The sequence below is a fragment of the Limulus polyphemus genome, unplaced genomic scaffold (assembly GCF_000517525.1).
Source record: "Limulus polyphemus unplaced genomic scaffold, Limulus_polyphemus-2.1.2 Scaffold209, whole genome shotgun sequence".
In the NCBI taxonomy this organism is placed as follows: domain Eukaryota; kingdom Metazoa; phylum Arthropoda; class Merostomata; order Xiphosura; family Limulidae; genus Limulus; species Limulus polyphemus.
In genome coordinates this window covers 270,220-290,944 of record NW_013665819.1, presented here as the reverse complement: position 1 = coordinate 290,944, position 20,725 = coordinate 270,220, and the positions used below count along the sequence as shown (strand labels likewise).

The 20,725-nt window shown below is 33.3% G+C and overlaps 1 protein-coding gene across 3 annotated transcripts in view; it reads right to left on the bottom strand.

The window, feature by feature from the left end:
* The window catches only part of LOC106478406 (transcriptional repressor scratch 2-like), a 38,792-nt gene that overhangs the window by 2,472 nt on the left and 15,595 nt on the right, over nucleotides 1–20,725 (bottom strand). Inside the window, exon 2 of one of the 3 annotated variants that reach the window (XR_002609884.1) lies at nucleotides 3,907–4,006. The exons of 1 other annotated variant lie outside the window; for it this stretch is intronic. Coding sequence is in view for 1 of the 2 variants with exons in the window: in XM_022382003.1 (XP_022237711.1) it covers nucleotides 14,413–15,257 (845 nt within the window). In the remaining variant the exon portion in view is untranslated. Of the gene's footprint in view, nucleotides 1–3,906; nucleotides 4,007–12,213; nucleotides 15,258–20,725 lie in introns of those variants that run through there. One more of the 3 variants, XM_022382003.1, reaches the window with a different exon arrangement.

Genomic DNA, 20,725 nt, shown 5'->3' with positions numbered 1-20,725 from the left:
GTAGCTCGGGGCGTATGAACAGTTAATAATACCCAAAAAGTTAAAGATAATAACATAATAATATATCTAATCTATGATAAAACTATTTTAAAAACATGAAAAGTATGTTAATGATAAATAAAGCATGCTATTAGTGAGTGATACCAATAGCGAGAAGACAGTGAAGGTTATTATTTTTAAAAACACCATATTAAACAGCAAAGAAAGAGTGCTCACGAACCTAACATTAAGTTAACCATAGGTTCTCTAAATGAATCATCGCTTTTAGCAAATATACAAGTTAGTCGCTTAGTTAAACCTTTAGACCAGTTTCGGTAAGACACAGATTTTTTAACTAGGCTCTTTGCGAGTGTTATTTATTTCTGCATAAATCTGTCATATGACGTTCCGTAATATCGAAGTGGAATCTTAAGGAATTTTCTTCAAACAAAGAATTTTGAACTGTCACATCAAGTTTGAAACCGTTCCCAACACTTTACGTTTGTATTAAATCAATACTTGCCTAACCAGCATTAACCCCAAGAAAAGATGGGTTAAAAATCAAGGGCTTTATACGGTATTTAAAAAGCTTACCATGTGAATGAAAGCGGGTAAGATTCAAGAACTTTTCAGGATGTTGTACTAGTTTACAATGCGAAGAAATAACAAGTAAAAGATTAAGAGCTTTCGGCGGTATTTTAAAACCTTAGAATATGAAAAAATGCTAGACAAATTTCAATTGGATTAGTTATTGTTGTTTTAATAGCTTAGAAGTTAAAGTGAAAATCAAGGACTTTAGAGCATCCTATTTTGATATCTGAGAACATGAAGAAAAGTTAGGTAAAAAACAACAAAAGCTTTAGAGGATATTTTAATAACTTAGAATCTGAAATAAGTTAGGAAAAAATTAAGAGCTTTAGAGGGTATTTTAATAGCTGAAAATATGAAGTAAGCTTGGTAAAAATAACAAGCTATACAGGCTATTTTAATAAATAACAAACCAGGTATAATTTAAAAGCTTTAGAGAGTGTTTGAATTGGTGTAACATAGGATCCATGCTTTTAGTGTTTTATAATAACCTTTTAGAAATTTACATGTTTTTATCAAGATTTCTTAATCTGATACACGCCCCCCAGTAGCACAGCGGTATGTCTGGAGGACTTACAACGCTAGAATCCGGGTTTCGATACCCGTGGTGGGCAGAGCACAGCTAGCCCATTGTGTAGCTTTGTGCTTCACGTCAAACAAACCATGACTCAAACAAACCAATCTGATACACAATGCACCCAGCCGGATTTGTGTTAAAGCATGACATGCAATGTAGAGCGATTAAATATTCCTTTCGAAAAATCGGTAATTTATTCCAAAATATCAGTTTAAAAAAAGAAAGAGGTAAATTTATAGTCATATTTTAAGCTGGAGCATAAACTGATTCGCTTGAAGCTAATATTTGGTATGAACATATGAAGGATTATTCCTTGATTTATGGAAGGTGTTGCCCTTAAATTTTGTGATATATTTTGCATGCCAACATTGTTTTTTACTAAAGTTTAATCTCCAATACATGATTTCGTAACTCAACGGTTTATAGAGAGCGTTGTAAAATTTGTTTATACTATCAGGCTTTTAAGTTTCGTTGAGGGTTTCCTCCACTGGAACAGGGTAAAATTACGGACTTATAACGCTAAAATCTGGGCCTTGATTCCTCGCGGTGGACACAACAGATATTCCAGTGTGGCTCTGTTCTAAAATAAACCTTGAGGTCGTTTCGAAACATAGGGTATAAACAGAATCCTGCGACAGGTGTAGTTTTCTATATTGTGCCATTCACGGGTAACCAACCTCAGTTTTTAGCGTTGTAAGCCTTCAGGCTTACCATTGAACCACTGGAGTGCATTGTGAAAGAGTAGAGCACCAAAAATTATTGCTTTTATACATTTTTACTTTTATCTAAGTATGGGTACGAAGGTAGTAATAGATCTATGTAACCCTCGGAGCAAAAGTACTAAAGAACTGTTACATCCTTACAACAAGTTACACTACAAGTATAAGTATGTTCTGTTAATCCAACAAGTTACATGACAGTTTAAGCTTTTCATTTGTATTAAAACCGGTCGATAGCTAATATATAGATAGATGCTGTTCGTGCTAGTTTTACCTACAAATCAATACTTCAGAGAGTAAGCCGATTTCCGTTTCGGGCGATGAGCACAGCACGGCTACAGGCCTCTATAGAAGCGAAAGTCCGCCCACTGACGGGCAGATAATGGACAGTTTAGACCAGGCTTACTTTTTGAAGATAGAGCTGCTAGTGCATGTCATAAAGAATTCATTTTGTTTACTGATTTTTTTAGTGTAGGTGTGTAGGAATTGTTATGTTAATCCAACACGTTATACCAGAAGTATAGGTGTGTTGGAATTGTTTTGTTAACCCAACAAGTTACACCAGAAGTATAGGTACGAAGGTAATGATCTGTTAACCCAACAAGTTACACCAGGAGTGTAGGTGTGTAGGAATTGTTATGTTAATCCAACACGTTATACCAGAAGTATAGGTGTGTTGGAATTGTTTTGTTAACCCAACAAGTTACACCAGAAGTATAGGTACGAAGGTAATGATCTGTTAACCCAACAAGTTACACCAGGCCTGGTGGAACTTATTGGGTTAACAGAACAATTCCTCATATACCTAACTTATTGGGTTAACAGAACAATTCCTCATATACCTAACTTATTGGGTTAACAGAACAACTCCTCATATACCTACACTCCTGGTGTAACTTGTGGAATTAAAGGCACAATTCTTACACACCTATACTCCTGGTGCAATTTGTTGGATTAACGGCACAATTCCTATACACCTACACTAACTTGTTGGATTAGCAGAAAAATTCGTACAAACCTATACTCCTGATGTAACTTGTTGGATTATCAGAACAATTCCTACACACCTATACTCCTGATGTAACATGTTGGATTACCGACACAATTACTACACACCTACACTAACTTGTTGGAATATCAGAACAATTCCTCCACACCTATGTTTCTGGTATCAACCTTGAGGATTGATTCTTTTATTTTAGGTTATTCCCTTCGTGGGCCAAGATAATCGTAGGGTAACATTTTTTAAACATGCAAGAAAAAAAAACACGAAATAAAAAAGATAAACTCATAAATTACTTTTTGTTCCTTTGAAATCTTAGCTAGAATAGCTAATGTATTTTTCTTTTACCTTATTTTCTTTATTAAGTGCCTGAATATGTTAACATATTACTATCATTGTTATCATTGAGCATAGTGACTGATTTTATAGACATATGTATATATGAATAAGTATTATTACCATTAAAGGCCTTTTTCTATTCCGACATGAATCTATTACTACGTCTTATACTCTTGTTGTATGTTATTTTTAACGTCATAAAGTTTTTGAAAACGTCTGAGATTACTTGCTTGTAAATACATTGTATGCTCAATGAGACACCTATAAAAACAGATTAATGACGTCAGCACTTTAAGCTAGTCAAGATTAAAGATTATTATTAGCTTCCCACGACAATTTTTATGCTGATTTTTCTTTGAGCTGTTGTTTATATATTGTAAACTATTATTTTACACCTTGAGTTTTCCAATTTTTTAAATTTTATTACTCTTCCGCCTCCACAGCTCCAAACTTTTTATCTCAAACACTTTCAAGCATAATTATGTTACATAGTAATGACTCTTGCTTTCAATTGTTTAAGCTTAAATACTGTTCTTTATATGCTATTTAGGTTTAAGTCTTTAATTTGGAATTGGACTTCACCTTTCCTATAGTTACGAAGGGTAGAATAATGTACTGCGGAAGCTGGTTAAGCATCCATTCCAATGTTTGTTGTATCTTAAACGTAGAGTTATATATTCCTTAGAATGGATTATACTTACTTGTAGCTTGTGCATCTTTATAGCTGAGATCCATACGTTGGCAGACAATGAGATTTCACAATCGAGCCACACTTGTTTCATATGCAAAATAGTTTTTAATCTAGAATGAAAACCCTCTGTTGAAATCTTGATAACATTTTGGTTGACTACTTACTGTACCATAGGTTGTGGATAACACTTAATTGAATATTTTAATGTATAAACAATTGGTTAAACCTTTGTTGAATTTTCAGACGTCTAGTATTTGTAATAATAATTAAAATGCCCAGATGATATACATATACAAACAACGAGTAATTGCATCTAAATGAGTGGTCAATTTATCATTAGTACATTAGATTACTACATAAAATACAAAATGAAAAGGAATACTTTGTACAATACCCTGGAGTTTTGTAAGTCCTTTAAACAAAGCAGTACAAGTTGTTTTTATGCTGTATTTGATTGTAAAATGTTGTTCAGTATGTCCTGTATTACTCCTCATAATTCATCCATATTGTTTCCGTATAAGCCAGGGTTGCATATATTCCAATGACAATGACCTCTTTTTTTTCTTGTTCTTGAGAAATGCATTATGGCTAGGAATGTGCTTGTAACTGTTAGCAATAAAACTGTATGTAGATATTCAACACCACTGGCTTAGATACAGCACAGACTTGTAATGCTCCCCCAGTATAATTCACTATAGTTGTTGTTCATTGAGATACTTTATTCCTTTCTGCCATCGTGCTGACATTAATGATAATCAAATGTTAGTATGATTAATGCTATTTGGATTCATCAGTAAAAAAGCATCTTCCTCCAACTTCAGTAAAAAGCAACCTCCCCCAACTTTGCTCATCTCATTGTTTGAAACCTGATGCCCATTTGATACTTTTCTTTGGTTACCTTTCCTAATATTTCCTAAAAAGTAATATCATTTAATAGCTGTACATTCGTAGAGGCTACTTCGTGATAATGTAGATTTTTATGTTACAGAGGTATCATTTATGCCTGTACCTACATTTGGGTCTTTGGCAATATCTCTAATGAATTGTCGTGTGCCACGTCAAGAACATACCCCGAGATACTATAATTTTGGCAAAGTTTAGGCTTTCTTCCTCGACGTCTTCTGCTATCAAAAGTACTAGGTTAACGAATCCTTTTCATAGAGTCCATACAAGTCGTACTGAAACAGGAACCTCTGTCACAATCTGCCACATGGAGTAGCTTTCAACAGCCAAAACTTTCATTTCTAAATATTTGTCATGTGGCTTGTCTTTCCTGGAAGCCAGAAATGCCTTACCACACTGCTGTCTGATTACTTGGATGACAGCCAATTGCAGTGTAAACTATCAATACGTAGCTGTAGTTTGCTGCTTTTCATTTTTCGTTATGTATTTGTATTTTATACCCAATATATTTATAGTTTCAATATTTTTTTCTGTTACTCTGTTTTTTGGTAAGTATTCGGTTGGTGTCTTCTATTATATGTATAATTGAATCTTAGATAGTGAGTAATGTTTTGGTATAATGTTGAAAATAGGTTGTGGGGAGTGTTCTCTTCGAATCTTATAGAAAATATTGTGAGTAACTTCTGATTGAATCTTACAGAATATAAAGTGATTAATGTTCTGGTTGGTTCTTAGATTGTAAGTAGTATTCTAATTGAATATTCATGAATAGATTGTGAATAATATTCTGGTAGAATCCTAGATAATTGATTGTTAATAAAGTTATAGTTGAATCTTAAAGAACACATTGTGGACAATGTGTATTTGAATCTTAGAGAAAATACTGTGGTTAGCGTTCTGGTTGTATCTTAGGGAATAGACTGAAAGGGGAGTTCTGGTTAAACCTTAAATAATGCATTGTGAGCAGTGTTCTGCTTGAAACTCACAGAATACATTGCGCGCAGTTTTCTGATTGATTCTTAGGTTCTGAGTAGTTTTCTGCTTGTATCTAGAGAATAAATTGTAAATACTGTTTTGCATGAATCGTAGTTTTCTGGTTTAATCACAGAGAATATATTATTAACAGTGTATTGGTTTAATCATACAGAATAAATCGTTAATAGTATTCTGATTTAATCTGAGAGAATATGTTGTGATTAGTGTCCTGGTTGAATCTTAGAGAACAGTCTGTGACTAGTGTTCGGTTGAATCTTATAGAATAGACTGTGGGTAATGTTCTGGTTGACATTTAGTGACTAGACTGTGAGTAGTGTTCTGATTGAACCTTAGAAAATATATTGTGAGGAATATTTTGGTTGAATCTTACAGGATACATTACGAGTAATGTTCTGGTTGCTTCTTAGATTGTGAGCATTCTTCTGTTGAATCATAGAGAATATATTGTGAGTATTGGTCTGACTGAATAATAGAGAATAGACTGTGAATAGTTTTGTGTTTAAATCTTATTGAATAGTCTATGAGCAGAGTTCTGTTAGAGAATACATTGCGAGTAGTGTTCTTGTTGATTCTTAGGTTGAGAATAGTATTGTAAATGAATCTAGAAAATAGATTGTGAGCGGTGTTCTGCTTGAACCTTAGACAATAGATTAAGAGTACTGTTCTGGTTGAATTGTAAAGAATAAATTCTTAATAGTGTTCGTGTTTAACATTAGGGAATACATTGTGAGTAATGTCCAGGATGAATCTTATAAAATAGATTCTGAATTGTGTTATATTTGAATCTCAGAAAATCTATTGTGAATAGTGTTCTGTTTGGACCTTACAAAATTATTGTGAGTAGTGTTCTGGTTGGATCTTATAGAATTATTGTGAATAGTGTTATTGTTGAATTTTAGACAATATAGTGTGATTAGCGTTTTGGTTTAATCCTAGTGAATAGACTGTGAGTGGTGTTATGTTTGAATCTTAGAGATTAGATTGGTAGTTGTGTTTTGGTTGAATCTTAGAAACTATATTGTGAGTATTATTCTGACTTAATTTTAGAGAAAAAGATTGTGAGTAGTGTTCTGGTTGAATCTTAGAGAATAGGATGTAAACAGTTTTCTGGTTTATTCTTATATTGCCAGTAGTGTTCTTATTGGACCATAGAAAATAGATTGTGAATAATTTTCTGGTTAAATCTTAGTGAATAGTCTACGTGTAGTGTTGTGTTTGATTCTTGTAAAGAGAATAGTATTCTGATTGAATCTGAAAAATATATTGTGAAAAGTGTTTTGTTTGAATCTTACAGAATAGATTGAAAGTGGTGTTCACCTTGAATGTATTTATAATAGTATTCTAGTTTTAACTTTAGAGAATAGATTGTGAGTACTATTCTGATTAAATCTAGAGGTTAAATTGTGAGTAGTATTCTTGTTGAATCGTAAAAATATATTGTGAGTATTCTCTGGTTTATTCTTTGATTTTAAGTAGTATTGTGATTGAATCTAGAGAGTCGATTGTCAATAGCTTTCTGGTTGAATTTAGAAAATAGATTGTGAATAGTGGTTTGGTTGCATCTTAGAAAATAGATGGCGGATAGTTTTCTGGTTAATTCTTTAAGGTTAGATTGTAGGTAGCTTTTTAGTCGATTCTTAAAAGATAGATTGTGGTAGTGTTTTGGTTGAATCTCAGCGTATAGATTCTGAATATTATCATTTTTTAGGCTTAGATAATACATTGTGAGTAATGTTATTGTTGAATCTTAGATAGCACACTTGAGTAGTGTTCTGTTTAAATCTTGGATTCTGATTGGAGGAAAAGCTCTGTTAATTGCAATGTATTAACTTTGGATGCTTTAGTTAAATCCAATGTTTTTAGTTTGTATTTATGCACTAAATGAACTGTGGGTGAATAGAGGAATCAATCATAGTTGAAATATCTTTCAAGTACGTTTTCAAGGCTTATCGTCAACAATCGTTTCTAAGAAGTCGGCTGAAGCATTGATTTTGTGGCTTGATATGTGGCAACACGAAATTGATTCTTTGTTGTAGAAATATTATCCATCTGTGACGACCGAAGAGAAAGAGCCTTGGATACACAATTTTAAGTAAGTGCTTTATTCTCAATACTGAAAGTAACAAACATTGCACAATTGTTAAATAAAACAAGCACACGTCAAAACAAAACATTTGATGTATATAAATGTATATAGATAAAATTTCCATAAAAACCAGTTACTTGAAATTTTGAAATATCTAATTTTGCAAAATTATATCTAACTCAATTGGTACCAACTCTTAAATTCAGGTACTCTAAAATATTTAGGAGTAAACGCCCTGTAAACTTTTGTTTTGGACGACTTTACTGCAACACAACTCTTATCCATAGTTCAACGCGTACATGAAATTTTCATACCGATAGCGAACCTATATGATTTAATTATTGCTTAAAATAACAATGACTTATGTTGACGAACCTATATATATATATATATTTCTACTGTAAAATACAAAGAATTATTACTAGTAATCTAAATATTTACAAAGGAAAAACTAACATTATAATTACAATTACTGAAGATAATTTAAACTGTCCTCCTAAAGAAGGATCAATAAAGATACATCGCTGAGTTTCAAGGAAATTAAAAGAGAAAAAGATTGAATTTCTAATTATTTATATTTGAAAATTATTTTAGACGCAAAGAATTATTCTATGAGTCAAGGCAAGTCACGTGACGTTTCCCCCTAGAATATTCCGAGATTAGCTAACGTGAGCACAAGGTGATCTTTTATTTATATACCCACATCGCTAAGACTAACTAGAGACAGCTATTATCCAATAATCACTCTGGTAATAAATATTGAATGACTTCGTTACTTTATTTATTCCCAATATGTACCGCAGATTTGGTGTACGTCTAGGGCAATGTGAAAATTCATCCTGACTTTTATCATTAATAAACTTCCTACGTACTGTACTTAAAAGAATAATAACATTTGGGGTCTTATAAGTTATATAAAGGTAGTCTGTAGTTATAATAAATAATTATTTACTTGTACTTTTAGCTAAGCTTTGTAGGAAGGTGACAAAAGTTATTTATCAACGCCTCCTACCAAAGAGTTGATAACCCTTAAAAAATTAATGTACATTTTTCCTCAGAATAAAAATAATATTTTCAATTATGTGAATAATATTTTGCAGAATATATATATATATTTTAGTTGCATTAGATCATGTAGAGTACCATTTAGTGAAAACTTAAAACTATCGTATTTCAATTTCGTTTCTTTTCCAACTTTATTATGGATCAATTTGGTAAAAATTTCAAACCACGAACAACAAAGCTTACACTTGTATTACTTGAAAGCAAGGCCGTAAATACGCTTGTTACTGCGCAGTTATTAATAATACATTAATCTGACGTGAAGCTATATCGTTACTCGTACACTAATATTACTGCGTATTTTTATTATTTTTGTTTTCGCTTAATTTTTGTTCTTGTGTTTCTCTATAAGATACGATAATACATAGGTCACGAGTTATATTGCATTACGTTTCGCTACTGGAAGATGAATACCGTTAATGAATTTAGAAAATGTAGCAAGCAGCCTCATAAACAGTTGATTTTAGAGGAAACTTGACTATATTTTGGTGTTATTGCTTACTCGTTGGGCTTAATTTTGTGTACGAGAAATAAAATCAAACAAACTTTCACCAGTTCTTCAGTCATTGACACTTCGGTTTCCCAAAGATGTCACATAAAATGTAAGTATATAAAAATAAATGAGATGACTAACAAGTTGCTGTTTTCTGAAAAATGTGTGGAATTAACGATTTACTAACTCAAGGGATAGCGAAGTATTTGCAACATTAAAGTAAAAAATAAATAAACACTATGAATATTGAAAGGCCATACGAAACTATGCATAAGAGAACATGAAACTTGTACATGAAAGTGAGTCGTGAATTAAAGAAGTTCCAGTTTGGAAAGAATGAACCATTCCAACGCGCATGCGTTGACACCCGCCAACTCGAACTGTTTATTTGAAAAGCACACAAGAAGTATTTGTACCGTTTTACTGGCTCTATATCAGTTTTTTTTTGACCTAATATAAATTCAAATCGGAAGAAATATTAAGCTAGCTACACTTTATGTCTTCAGACATCTTAGTATAAAGTGGCGCCATCATTGCGCCAAAGTATAAAAATATTTCGCAGATCTTCCTAACCCACACCTAAAAACCTATGGATTTATTGCTAATAATATTTGTACATGTATCTGAAATCTGTACGCCTAAGCCTACGAAGCATAGAGGACATTAATACAAGGAATTTTCTAAATTTTACTTCTACTTATATATATATATATATATTAATACCACCTAATGTTACTAGTTCTATGTAAAAAACAAAACTGTAAGATACAGCACAAGGTTTTGAGTTCATACTGTAGAGAAATGACCCAGTCGAAGTAGTACCGATGTTCCCTGACCTTTTCTAGCACATATCACCCTTCTAACTATGTAGTAACTGATGGAATTTATGGACGGAGATTACTCAGTTTAGAATGAAGAAACGTGCGAGATTACTTGAATTTAATATTACTCGAGTGATTCTTGGATTACATAATTAAATACTTCTCGTATTGAAAGTAACTTTTTCATATTTTTTTTTATAAAGCTAAGCGATCATTACTTTGTGTCTTTCGGAACTGGAAGAGGTATATGTATAAATATATTTTATTTTTGTTTTGTTTTTTTAGACCAAGTTTTTAAAATTTTTTATTTTGTTTGCGACGAACATTTTTCTTCGCAGCTATAGATAAGGTAGGCATGTTTCATATCCAAACAATATTGAAACTTTTAATTAGTTTAAAGCTAAAGTTATTAAATCTTATTCTAATCTAAGAACAATATATTAGATAGACAGATAGTACTTTCAAGTTAATCATTAAAAGGTATTAAACTACGGGTCGTTGTATCCGAAACCTTTGTCTTAGAACGTGTTTTCTCAAGAAATCTGTGCTTTATTGAAATCCGTTTTATTTTAAGATAGAGAGAAGAACAGGAATTTAGAAGGTTTTAACCCTTTAGCTACGTTAGTTTTATTTCAAAAACCGCATAGATGTATCAGAAAAAATAGAGAAGGTGCTGTACCTTACAGCTTTTACCTTTCCTAGAAAAGTGAATATTGTTCTTTGGCATCAATAGTCAAAGAGCGAACTGAACCGCTACTTCTACTGAATTATGCTTCTGTACACGTTTATTGCTTTATGAATGTGGACGTGGACTTCGCGGCGTCAAACACGTCCTTTGTTACTACTCTAATACAATAAAATCCAACTGTTCTAGAGAATTAGTTCTAACTAAACTGCATAGCTTAAGAGGAGCTTTTATATACACAATAGTTGAATGGAGAAAATTCATCTAAAGGTCCTTATAGGACAATTAATGTCATATACATTAATGCTATCCTGGTACTTATAAAATCTAATTAGGTTTCAGTTTTGGAGTATGCAAAATTCGAGTACCACATAACACTACACGCTCTCACTACTTATAGACTTATTTAACCTAGTGATGTGTTGATCTGCCTCCCAGTCATAAATCAAACAGAAGGTTTCCCAGACTCTGCGTTAGTTGTTGCACATTGCCACATAATAAAATATAATATGGAATACATACACAATCACCTCAATTCTGACAACAGTTTCTATGTGTCCTCTATTGCAAGACAAATTGACGATCGACTGCATCTTTATCAATTTCCAGCTGTGGAAACTGAAACTATAAGTCACATTGAATATTTCTTTTGCAGCTTTTAACAAAAATGTAGCTTGGTTTCATTTCAAAATCCTTCAGAGGTAATTACTGTTGTAACTATTGTTACAACTACTGTTGTTTGTGTTCATGCAATGTGTTATATGGTGGGTTTGCAATTATTAGAATACTTTAATTCTATGCTAAGACTGTAGTATATTAAACTAATGGAACAAGACGTTATATGTCAAATATTAAGTCTATTGATGAAAAAAATTAAATAGTCGAAAATATACTTTTGAGTAATTAGATGTCGTTGATATTCGAATATTTAACGAAAATTGCACTTTTATGGCATTAATGTTCAGATAATTTACTATAATTATGTTTTAGCTGTAGTGGAAAGATTTTCATTTGTATGCGCCAGAAGATCGCAAAGCTGCATTAACAAGTATAAAGTAGGCTTAGTTCCACTTAAGCCTACTATAAACTAAAATAATGCAACACCACATAAGTAAAGAAACTTAATTCCTGTTAATTTGAAATGAAAATGATTTGGTGTTTGGTAAGATTAAGAAAAGTAAAGCTTTATGTTTCTTTTTTTTAAGATAAAAGTAGAGTGAAAAAGAACATTTATGGCATTATAAATAATGCAACACCACATAAGTAAAGAAACTTAATTCCTGTTAATTTGAAATGAAAATGATTTGGTGTTTGGTAAGATTAAGAAAAGTAAAGCTTTATGTTTCTTTTTTTTAAGATAAAAGTAGAGTGAAAAAGAACATTTATTGATGAACGTTTTTTTCAGGATCATCAGATAAATGATGTAGCAAGTACTGTTACACCTAATCGACTCTAAATTGCGTACATATAGATATCTGCCCATTTTCACAACCGGATATTTTATCACAAACTTACAAAATCAAAAATTATTACTTAACAAATAATATTTAAAAGTGTGAAATTTACACTGTATTTCATAAAGTATATTGTATACCGCCATGCCTAAGCCTGATATATTGTATTTTTGCAAAGTTTTTCATTTTTTCATCGTGTATTTCCGCGATCCTTGCCTCAAATATATATACACAACGTATTATCTCTGTTTCTAATAGTCGAATGTTGGGAAACGACCAACCCCCGAAACCCTGATTTCAGACCATGGGACCCCTTTATTGAAAGTTTGTTTCGAAACTGTTTAGTTCCGAGATTTTGCTTGTATCTAATGATTGCATATGAAATAACATTGCTATTGATAAAGATATATTTCCTTTCCTTTTTCAGGGACATATTTCTGGTTATTAATCAAAGGTGTTTTCGAACGTCATCAGTACCCCCTCTTCAGACTATGGGTTTCTAGTCATTATAGTTAAGGAGCCCATAGCTATAAATATGTGGATACAAGCAGATTTAGTGCACGAACACATTACCGTGTTATTGCATTGAATATCACCATGTTATGAGAGGAGCATCGTGTTACTCTGTTCTAGCATATTGCTCGCTATCGCATTTTAACACGGCAACCTTATGTCAATTAACGTCACCATGTTATCAGAAGCACCGTGTTACTCTGTTCCAGCAAATTACTCAGTGCTACAGTTTAACATGATAATCCTATATTAATTAATGCCACCATGTTATCAGAAGCATCTGATACTCATTTAAGTCATAGAATAAATTTCGACCATAACAAAATTTTAACTTTTCTAGGTTCCTAACATAAATAGTTAGCTATTTCTTTAAAGAAATATTTGTATTAGAGCATAAGGGTCCAGTTCATTTCTGAATAATTTATGAAATTAAAGGTAGAACATTTTCGACTCTTTGCTTTTTGGTGTGTGCTTTTTTATACGTTATTTAAATATAGTGATCACCACAGGTTTTATAATTATAATAATAGTTAACAGACTCGGAAGTACCACTGTTTGTAAACACGGATATTTTCTTTCTAAATAATACCTTGTACTAAAGCACTTTCTTTGATTTTATGTTCTTGTATTATTAGCTTCTGAACAGTTGTATGCTTCAAGAATTACCGCAACACCTTAATCCCACACACGTGACTTATATTTACAACAATAACACCAGATTTCATCACCTTAATCCCACACACGTCGCTTATATTTACAACAATAACAACAGATTTCAACTGGCTTTGAATAAATCCTACTAAGAAAAGAAAGGAAATAATGACACCATCTCTGACTTGGATGTTGCATGCATTTTCCAGCACCAGAATAGCTTCGTTTATCATAAAGTCTAAGTATCTAAAAAGAAGTTTGCCAAAAGCTTTATGTGTCTTATAATAAAATAGGATTTTTACATGTTAGGTTGTTCTTTATCTTCTGAATCACACTCGAATGTATCGTTCTATTTTACGACCTGAAAGTTTCCATTTCCTTTAATCGTGTTTATACCCATATTACAGTTGACTGGTTCAAAGTCCTTCTCGCTGTAAGATACGAAACGCATCTTTCAAAGAATCCAATATACAGAAAATAAAATAAACTGATTCCCATACTGTTGGAAAGTGGTGGAAACAATACATTTGTCATCAACTTCTAGTTCGTATTCCTACCTCAAACGATATTGCTGAAACACCCAAGTAAAACAGCTCTGCTGTGCTTTTATCTTACTTAGCGGACGAACTGGATGTTTCATTCCTGATGCAAGTCTCGCGAAGATCATTGCTAGGGGGCTGTTTTGGAACGAGCCACTCGTGCTAGTTGCTTATTGCCTCCCAGTTGATGAGCTTCTAAAGGCGAAATTTATTACTTTATTGCTATGTTCTTGGTAAAGAAAGTAATATCTGCCAGGTCTTTCAAGAGAACTCCTACATCACAAATTCTCCCTTTTGAGTGGGTATTTCGACTTCAAGCTAGGGATTCGGGGGTTCCGGGTGGAGAGTCTTTCACGCAGGAGGACTCGTAGTGTTTGTTCAGGTAGGACTTGAGAGCAAAGGTCTTATTGCAGCGCTGGCAGCGGAAGTGTTTGAAACTGGAGTGCGTTTGCATGTGGGCCCGCAAGTTGGACCGGTCAGCAAAGGCTTTACCGCAATGGGCGCAGCCGTACGGTTTTTCCCCTGTATGGGAGCGTAGATGACCCTGCAATAGCCAAGGTCGAGAGAATGCTTTCCCGCATACCGAACACTTATGGTTGAGATTGTGCGTGAGCACGTGCATGGATAAAGCCGGCATGCTGACATAGATTTTGTCACAGGTCGGACATTTCTTTGCAAGATGAGAGTCTGGACTGCGATGGGTCTGCTTATGACGAGACAGATTGGACGATGTGGCGTAGTGCTTCCCACACTCGGAGCAGGTGTAACGAGGCCGTTCCCTTTCCGGGAGTCCAATGGAGTTCCTTCGGCGAGACCGACCGTCGCTGACGAAGAAAGCATCGTATGTATAATTTACCGTCACGCTCTTTTTAAAAAGCTCAGAACTCTCTTCGTTAGTAAAAACCTCTTGTTTCGTGTTTTCCTGTAATGTGTGGAGCTCTAACTCATGTGGTCTCTCATAGCTGTCATCTGAGACGCTTGGCGACAATGGTGGAGGATAATGACCACTGGTCAGCAAGTGAGTCGTTTTGATGACAGACGTCCGTGTAGATAAGTCCAGCTCTTGTTTCGGTGAATTATAGCCTAGAAAAGCTGACGACTTGTCTCCAAACAAAACTCCTTTTGACACGGTGTCAGAAATGAAATTATTATATACACCTGCAAGATGAAAAATATTTAACATGAATATAAAATGCCATTTGCATTTCGAGACACAGCAAAAAGAAGTAATTCAGTGTAGCCAAAATTATTAAAATATTTCATTGTTTTGACAGGGGACATTCACAAGCAATGTTTTCTTTATTAACAAACACTTGTTATTAAAAATATTCATCTTTAATAATAGATAAGATTAGAATATGTTTGCTCACTATTTATAATCAAAATCACTTAATTCTACAAAGTGTTTACAGTTAATTTCTGGAAATTTCCAACAGGTAGTGGACTATAACATTCACAACATAATCTTTAAAGTACAGGAGAAAGAAAATCGTTGGGCTAACCCACATTTTTTCTACTTAGTATCTCGAGCTAAAGTTTATAGTTCGGAATTGGGCTTTTGCGTGATGTTATTCGATCAAAACCAAGCTATGCTAATGGAAAGTGTATATCTAACATCATGGTAACATGTTAGGTAGAAGATCAAACACCGCAACAATCTTTGTTTTCTATTTGTTCTCACAGATAGAGAGAGGTTGGGATAAATAGGTAAAAGGTAAAAAAAAAAAACGAAGTTATATAAACATAGATAAAACAATAGCGCTTATTTTGTCGTTTCAGAATTCTTGAAAATAATGTGTTTGATCTAAACACCTTCTTTAATCTAGCACTATGTTTTTATTTCGTTAACTACGTCCAACAGTTTTCGTGTGCGTTAAGGAAACTTGAAATCTACTTACAATGTATAGACTCTACTTGGTTTGTCGAATTTGATAAATCATTTTTTGTTTAATAGAACAGTTGTAGGAAGAAGAAAACTTTCCTAGAAGTATTTTTTGTAAAACAATATCTCAGAGCTACTCTAGTGGAAATATTTCCTCTTATATCTCAGAGCTACCCTAGCGGAAGTATTTCCTCTAATATCTCAGAGATACTTTAGCGAAGTATTTCCTCTAGTATCTCAGAGATACTCTAGCGGAAGTATTTCCTCTAATATCTCAGAGCTACCCTAGCGGAAGTATTTCCTCTAATATCTCAGAGCTACTCTAGTGGAAGTATTTTCTCTAATATCTCAGTTCATAGATGCTCCAACGAAGGCTGTTTTTCTTGTTGTTGTTTTTTTAAATCTGGGGTTCAAAATATGGGAAGTAATTTCTTTTAAATCGCTTAAAATAAAGTGTTTCATGCAATACATAGGTTCGGAAATAGTTCGCCATAAGCGTTTTCTACAATAAATTCTGACAATTTATATGTTCTGTAATATGTCTTTACGGAAAATTTTACTAGAAATATTTTTTGTATTCCTAGAGTCGGCAATGCTTTACCGAAAGAAATTCGGTTAATACCCCATTTTGGAAATAGCACCATAAGTACTTCCTGCAATACCTCAGTTTGTAAAGAACACTAGACATACTTCATGCAATATCTCAGTTTGTAAATAACACTGGACATACTTCCTGCAATACCTCAGTTTGTAAATAACACTGGACATACTTCCTGCAATACCTCAGTTTGTAAATAACAATGGACATACTTCCTGCAATACCTCAGTTTGTAAATAACACTGGACATACTTCCTGCAATACCTCAGTTTATAAATAACACTGGAAATACTTCCTGTGATTTCACAGTTCTGAAATATAACAGGAAGTACTTCCTGCCATACCTCAGTTTGTAAATAACACTGGAACTACTTCCTGTGATTCCACAGTTCTGAAATATAACAGAAGTACTTCCTGCCATACCTCAGTTTGTAAATAACATTGGAAATACTTTCTGTTATTCTACAGTTATGAAATATAACAGGAATTATTTCCTCCGATTTCTCAGTTTGTAAATTACTCTGTAAGTGATTTCTGCTTGTTTGCTGTCAAGCACAAAACTAAAACTACACAATGAGCTAGCTGTGCTATGCCCACCGTGGGTATCGAAACCTGATTGTTGTTGTTATAATCCCAGAACTTACCGCTAAGCCACTGGGAGGCATTACTTCCTTCAAACTTCAGTTTGTAAATGACACCGGAATCATTTCCTGTTATATGCAATATCTGGAATATTGCAGAAAATTTTTTCTGTGATACCTCAGTCCAAAAGTATCTCCTGCTGTATCCTAGTTCTAAAATATCACAAGGAGTATTCCTGGATAATTCAGTTTGAAAATAACACCGGAAATATTTTGTGTTATATTCCAGTCATGAGGTATCACGGAAAGTATTTCCTCCAATACCTCAGTCAAGGATATTAACAGAATTCCGCCCTGTAATACTCAAGCTTGCAAATCGGTTTCCTTTCCATAGGCTTTTACTCAATGATAAAGAGTGTTGTTTCTAAAGCAGTTTTGTCCTGAATATTTTGGTAAGGTATTTGTAAATGGTAAATATCTTTGTTTTCAAGTAAGTAAGGGCATTAGATATATATAAATATAGTGTGCTTGAAAGCTGTTCTAAAAATATCTACCCATGTGATTAACTTTCTCAATAAGCTAACCTTGAAGATGATCCACTCAAGTGTATGAAATATTCTTAGTCTCAGTACACAATCAGAGTACACTTGCATATATTATAGTCTGCTTGAGCCTCATTCAGCAATCATTGTGTACTGACATGTACTATACACTCTGAATTTGTCTCACTTGGCAATCACAGTACATTTACATATATGATTCAATCTGATTTAGTGTTAGCTGACAATTACACTACACTTAGGTCTGTGATAATGTACTTATAAATATGATGCAAATTGATTTAGTTTTACCTCGCGAATATACTTCACTTATATGCATGAGATAGTTTCTATTTATCTTGGTTGGTTATCACACTACACCTACATGTACAACATGTTCTGAATTCGCTTTATTTGGCAATAACACTACACTTGCATGTATGATATAGTCTCAGTTATTCTGACTTGGAAATAACTTTGTAGTTACATATATGATATAATCAGAGTTAGTTTCGTTTACATTTATGATCAGCCTGAATTAGTCTCTCTTCACATTCAAACTAAATTTACATGCATGATGCAGTATAAATTAACCTTATTTGGTAATAACAGTGTACTAACGTGTATGATATATTCTCAGTTAGCTTCATTTGGTAATCACAGTGTACTTTCATGTGTGATACAGTCTGAATTAGTCTCAGTTGGGAAGCACGGCACATTTACATATAGATGATGCAAACTGATTTCATCTCTCTTGACAATTACACTACATCTACATGTATGATATAATCTAAATTAGTTTCGCATTACTTTTACGTGTATGATATAGTATGAATTACACTCTGTTGGCTGTCAAAGCATGCCTATTTGAAATGAAATAGTCACACTATATATATATGCATGATATAGTCTGAGTTAGTCTCTCTTGGCAGCCACATTATAATTATGTGTATGATATAGTTTGAAATATGCTCACTTGAAAATGACTAGGTATATATATATGTATGATTTACTCTCCATTAGTCTCACATTGCAATCATAGTGTACTTACATGCATGATATAGCATGAATCGCCCTCACATGGCAATCGCACTACATTTACATATGTCCTATAATCTAAACTAGTAAACTTCGCAATAACACTACACTTAGATGTATGACATAGTCTAAATTAGTCCCGTTAACAATCACACTGCACTTATATATCTACGATGCAATCTGATTTAGTCACACTGCGCGATTACGGTACACTACCTGTATCATGTAATCTGAATTAGTCTCTCTTGACAATCACGCTGCATCTACATGTATGATATGGTATAAGTTAGCTTCATTTGGTAATTATAATGTACTTACGTGTATGATATACTTCATGAAGTCTCACTTGGCAATCACACTATACTTATCTATATGATATAGTCTAATTTAGTCTCACTTATCAATCACTGTGTACTTAAATATATGATGCAATATAATTTAGTCTAGGTTTGCAATGAAACATCTCTTACACATATGATATAGTATAAATTAGTCACAGTGCTTGTACATGGATGACATAATCCGAACTGGTCTCATTTGGCAATCAAACTACACTTACGTGCATGATGTAGTATATGTTAGGATGGTGGTAGGACCTTTGAGGGATGATAAAGAAAGGTTTGTGATAGATGGTTATGAGATGGCTGGGTTATTAAATTCTGCTCTTTCTTCAGTTTTTACTAAGGAAGATTTAAGCAATATTCCTCATCTTGAACAGTTAATAGATGGAAACAAGATCGAACAAGATGATCACATTAATTCTAAGCTTGTTTAGAAAAAAAATTGGGATGTTTAAGTGAGGATAAGGTTCCTTGGCCAGATAATACTTCCACAAGGGTTTTGAAGGAGGGTAAGGATTGAATAATAGTGGGCAGGTGCCAGAGGATTGGAAGTAGTCTAATGTTTCTTCTATTTTCAAGGGAGATTATAAAAATTGTCCCAGTAAATATAGGCCTATTAGTCTTACGTCAGTTGTGGGAAAGGTTTTGGAAGTTTTGATATAAGATGTTTTACAAAGCCATTTAACAAAGTTTAGAATTTTATTGGATAATCAACATGGTTTCATTACGGGAAAATATTTCTTTACATATATTTTAACATTCTTTGAAAAAGTTACTGCTTGTGTAGACGAGAGTAATGATGTAGATTTGGTGTATCTGAATTTTCAGAAAGCATTTGACAAGGTGCCACATAAAAGGCTTGTAAAAACGTATCTCCGTTAAAGTTAGCAAATTGTATTGAAAAGTGGCTGGATGGAAGAAAGCAGAGGGTTGTTACATATGGAGCTTAGTCAAACTGAATTAATGTCACAAGTGGGGTAACTCAGGGCTCAGTCTTAGAACCTATGCTCTTTTTGATTTACATCAATAATATAGATGAAGGAATAGTCAATAAATTACTTAAATTGGCTGATGATCTTAAGGTCTTAGGTGTTGCTAGCTGTGAGGAGGATGTTGCTGCTTTACAGAAGGATTTAGATCATTTAGTGAGTTGGGCGAACAAATGGCAGATGGGTTTTAATTATAATATATGCAAGGTAATGCATATGGGTTATCATAATTTGAATTATAAGTATAATATGGATAGGGATAGCCTTAATAGTGTCATAAAAAAGTGGGTCTTGGTATAATAGTTGATCAGTCTCTTAAGCCATAAAAGCAATGTGCTGTTACTAGTGGTAAGGCAAATAGAATTTTAGATTATATCTGCAGAAATATTGAATACAAGTTTAACGAAGTTATAATTTTATTGTATAGGTCAATGGTTAGATCATATTTGGAGTACTGTATTTATTCTTGGGCTCCTTATTTTAGAAAGGACATTGAATTGTTGAGAAGAGTTTAGAGGAGGGCTACTAGAATGGTGTTTGGTATGGAGGGTTTGTCATACGAGGAGAGGTTAAGATCTCTGAAATTATTTTCTCTTGAAAAAAGAAAAGTTAGGGAGGATCTGGTTGAAGTGTTTAAGATTGTAAAGGGAATTGATAG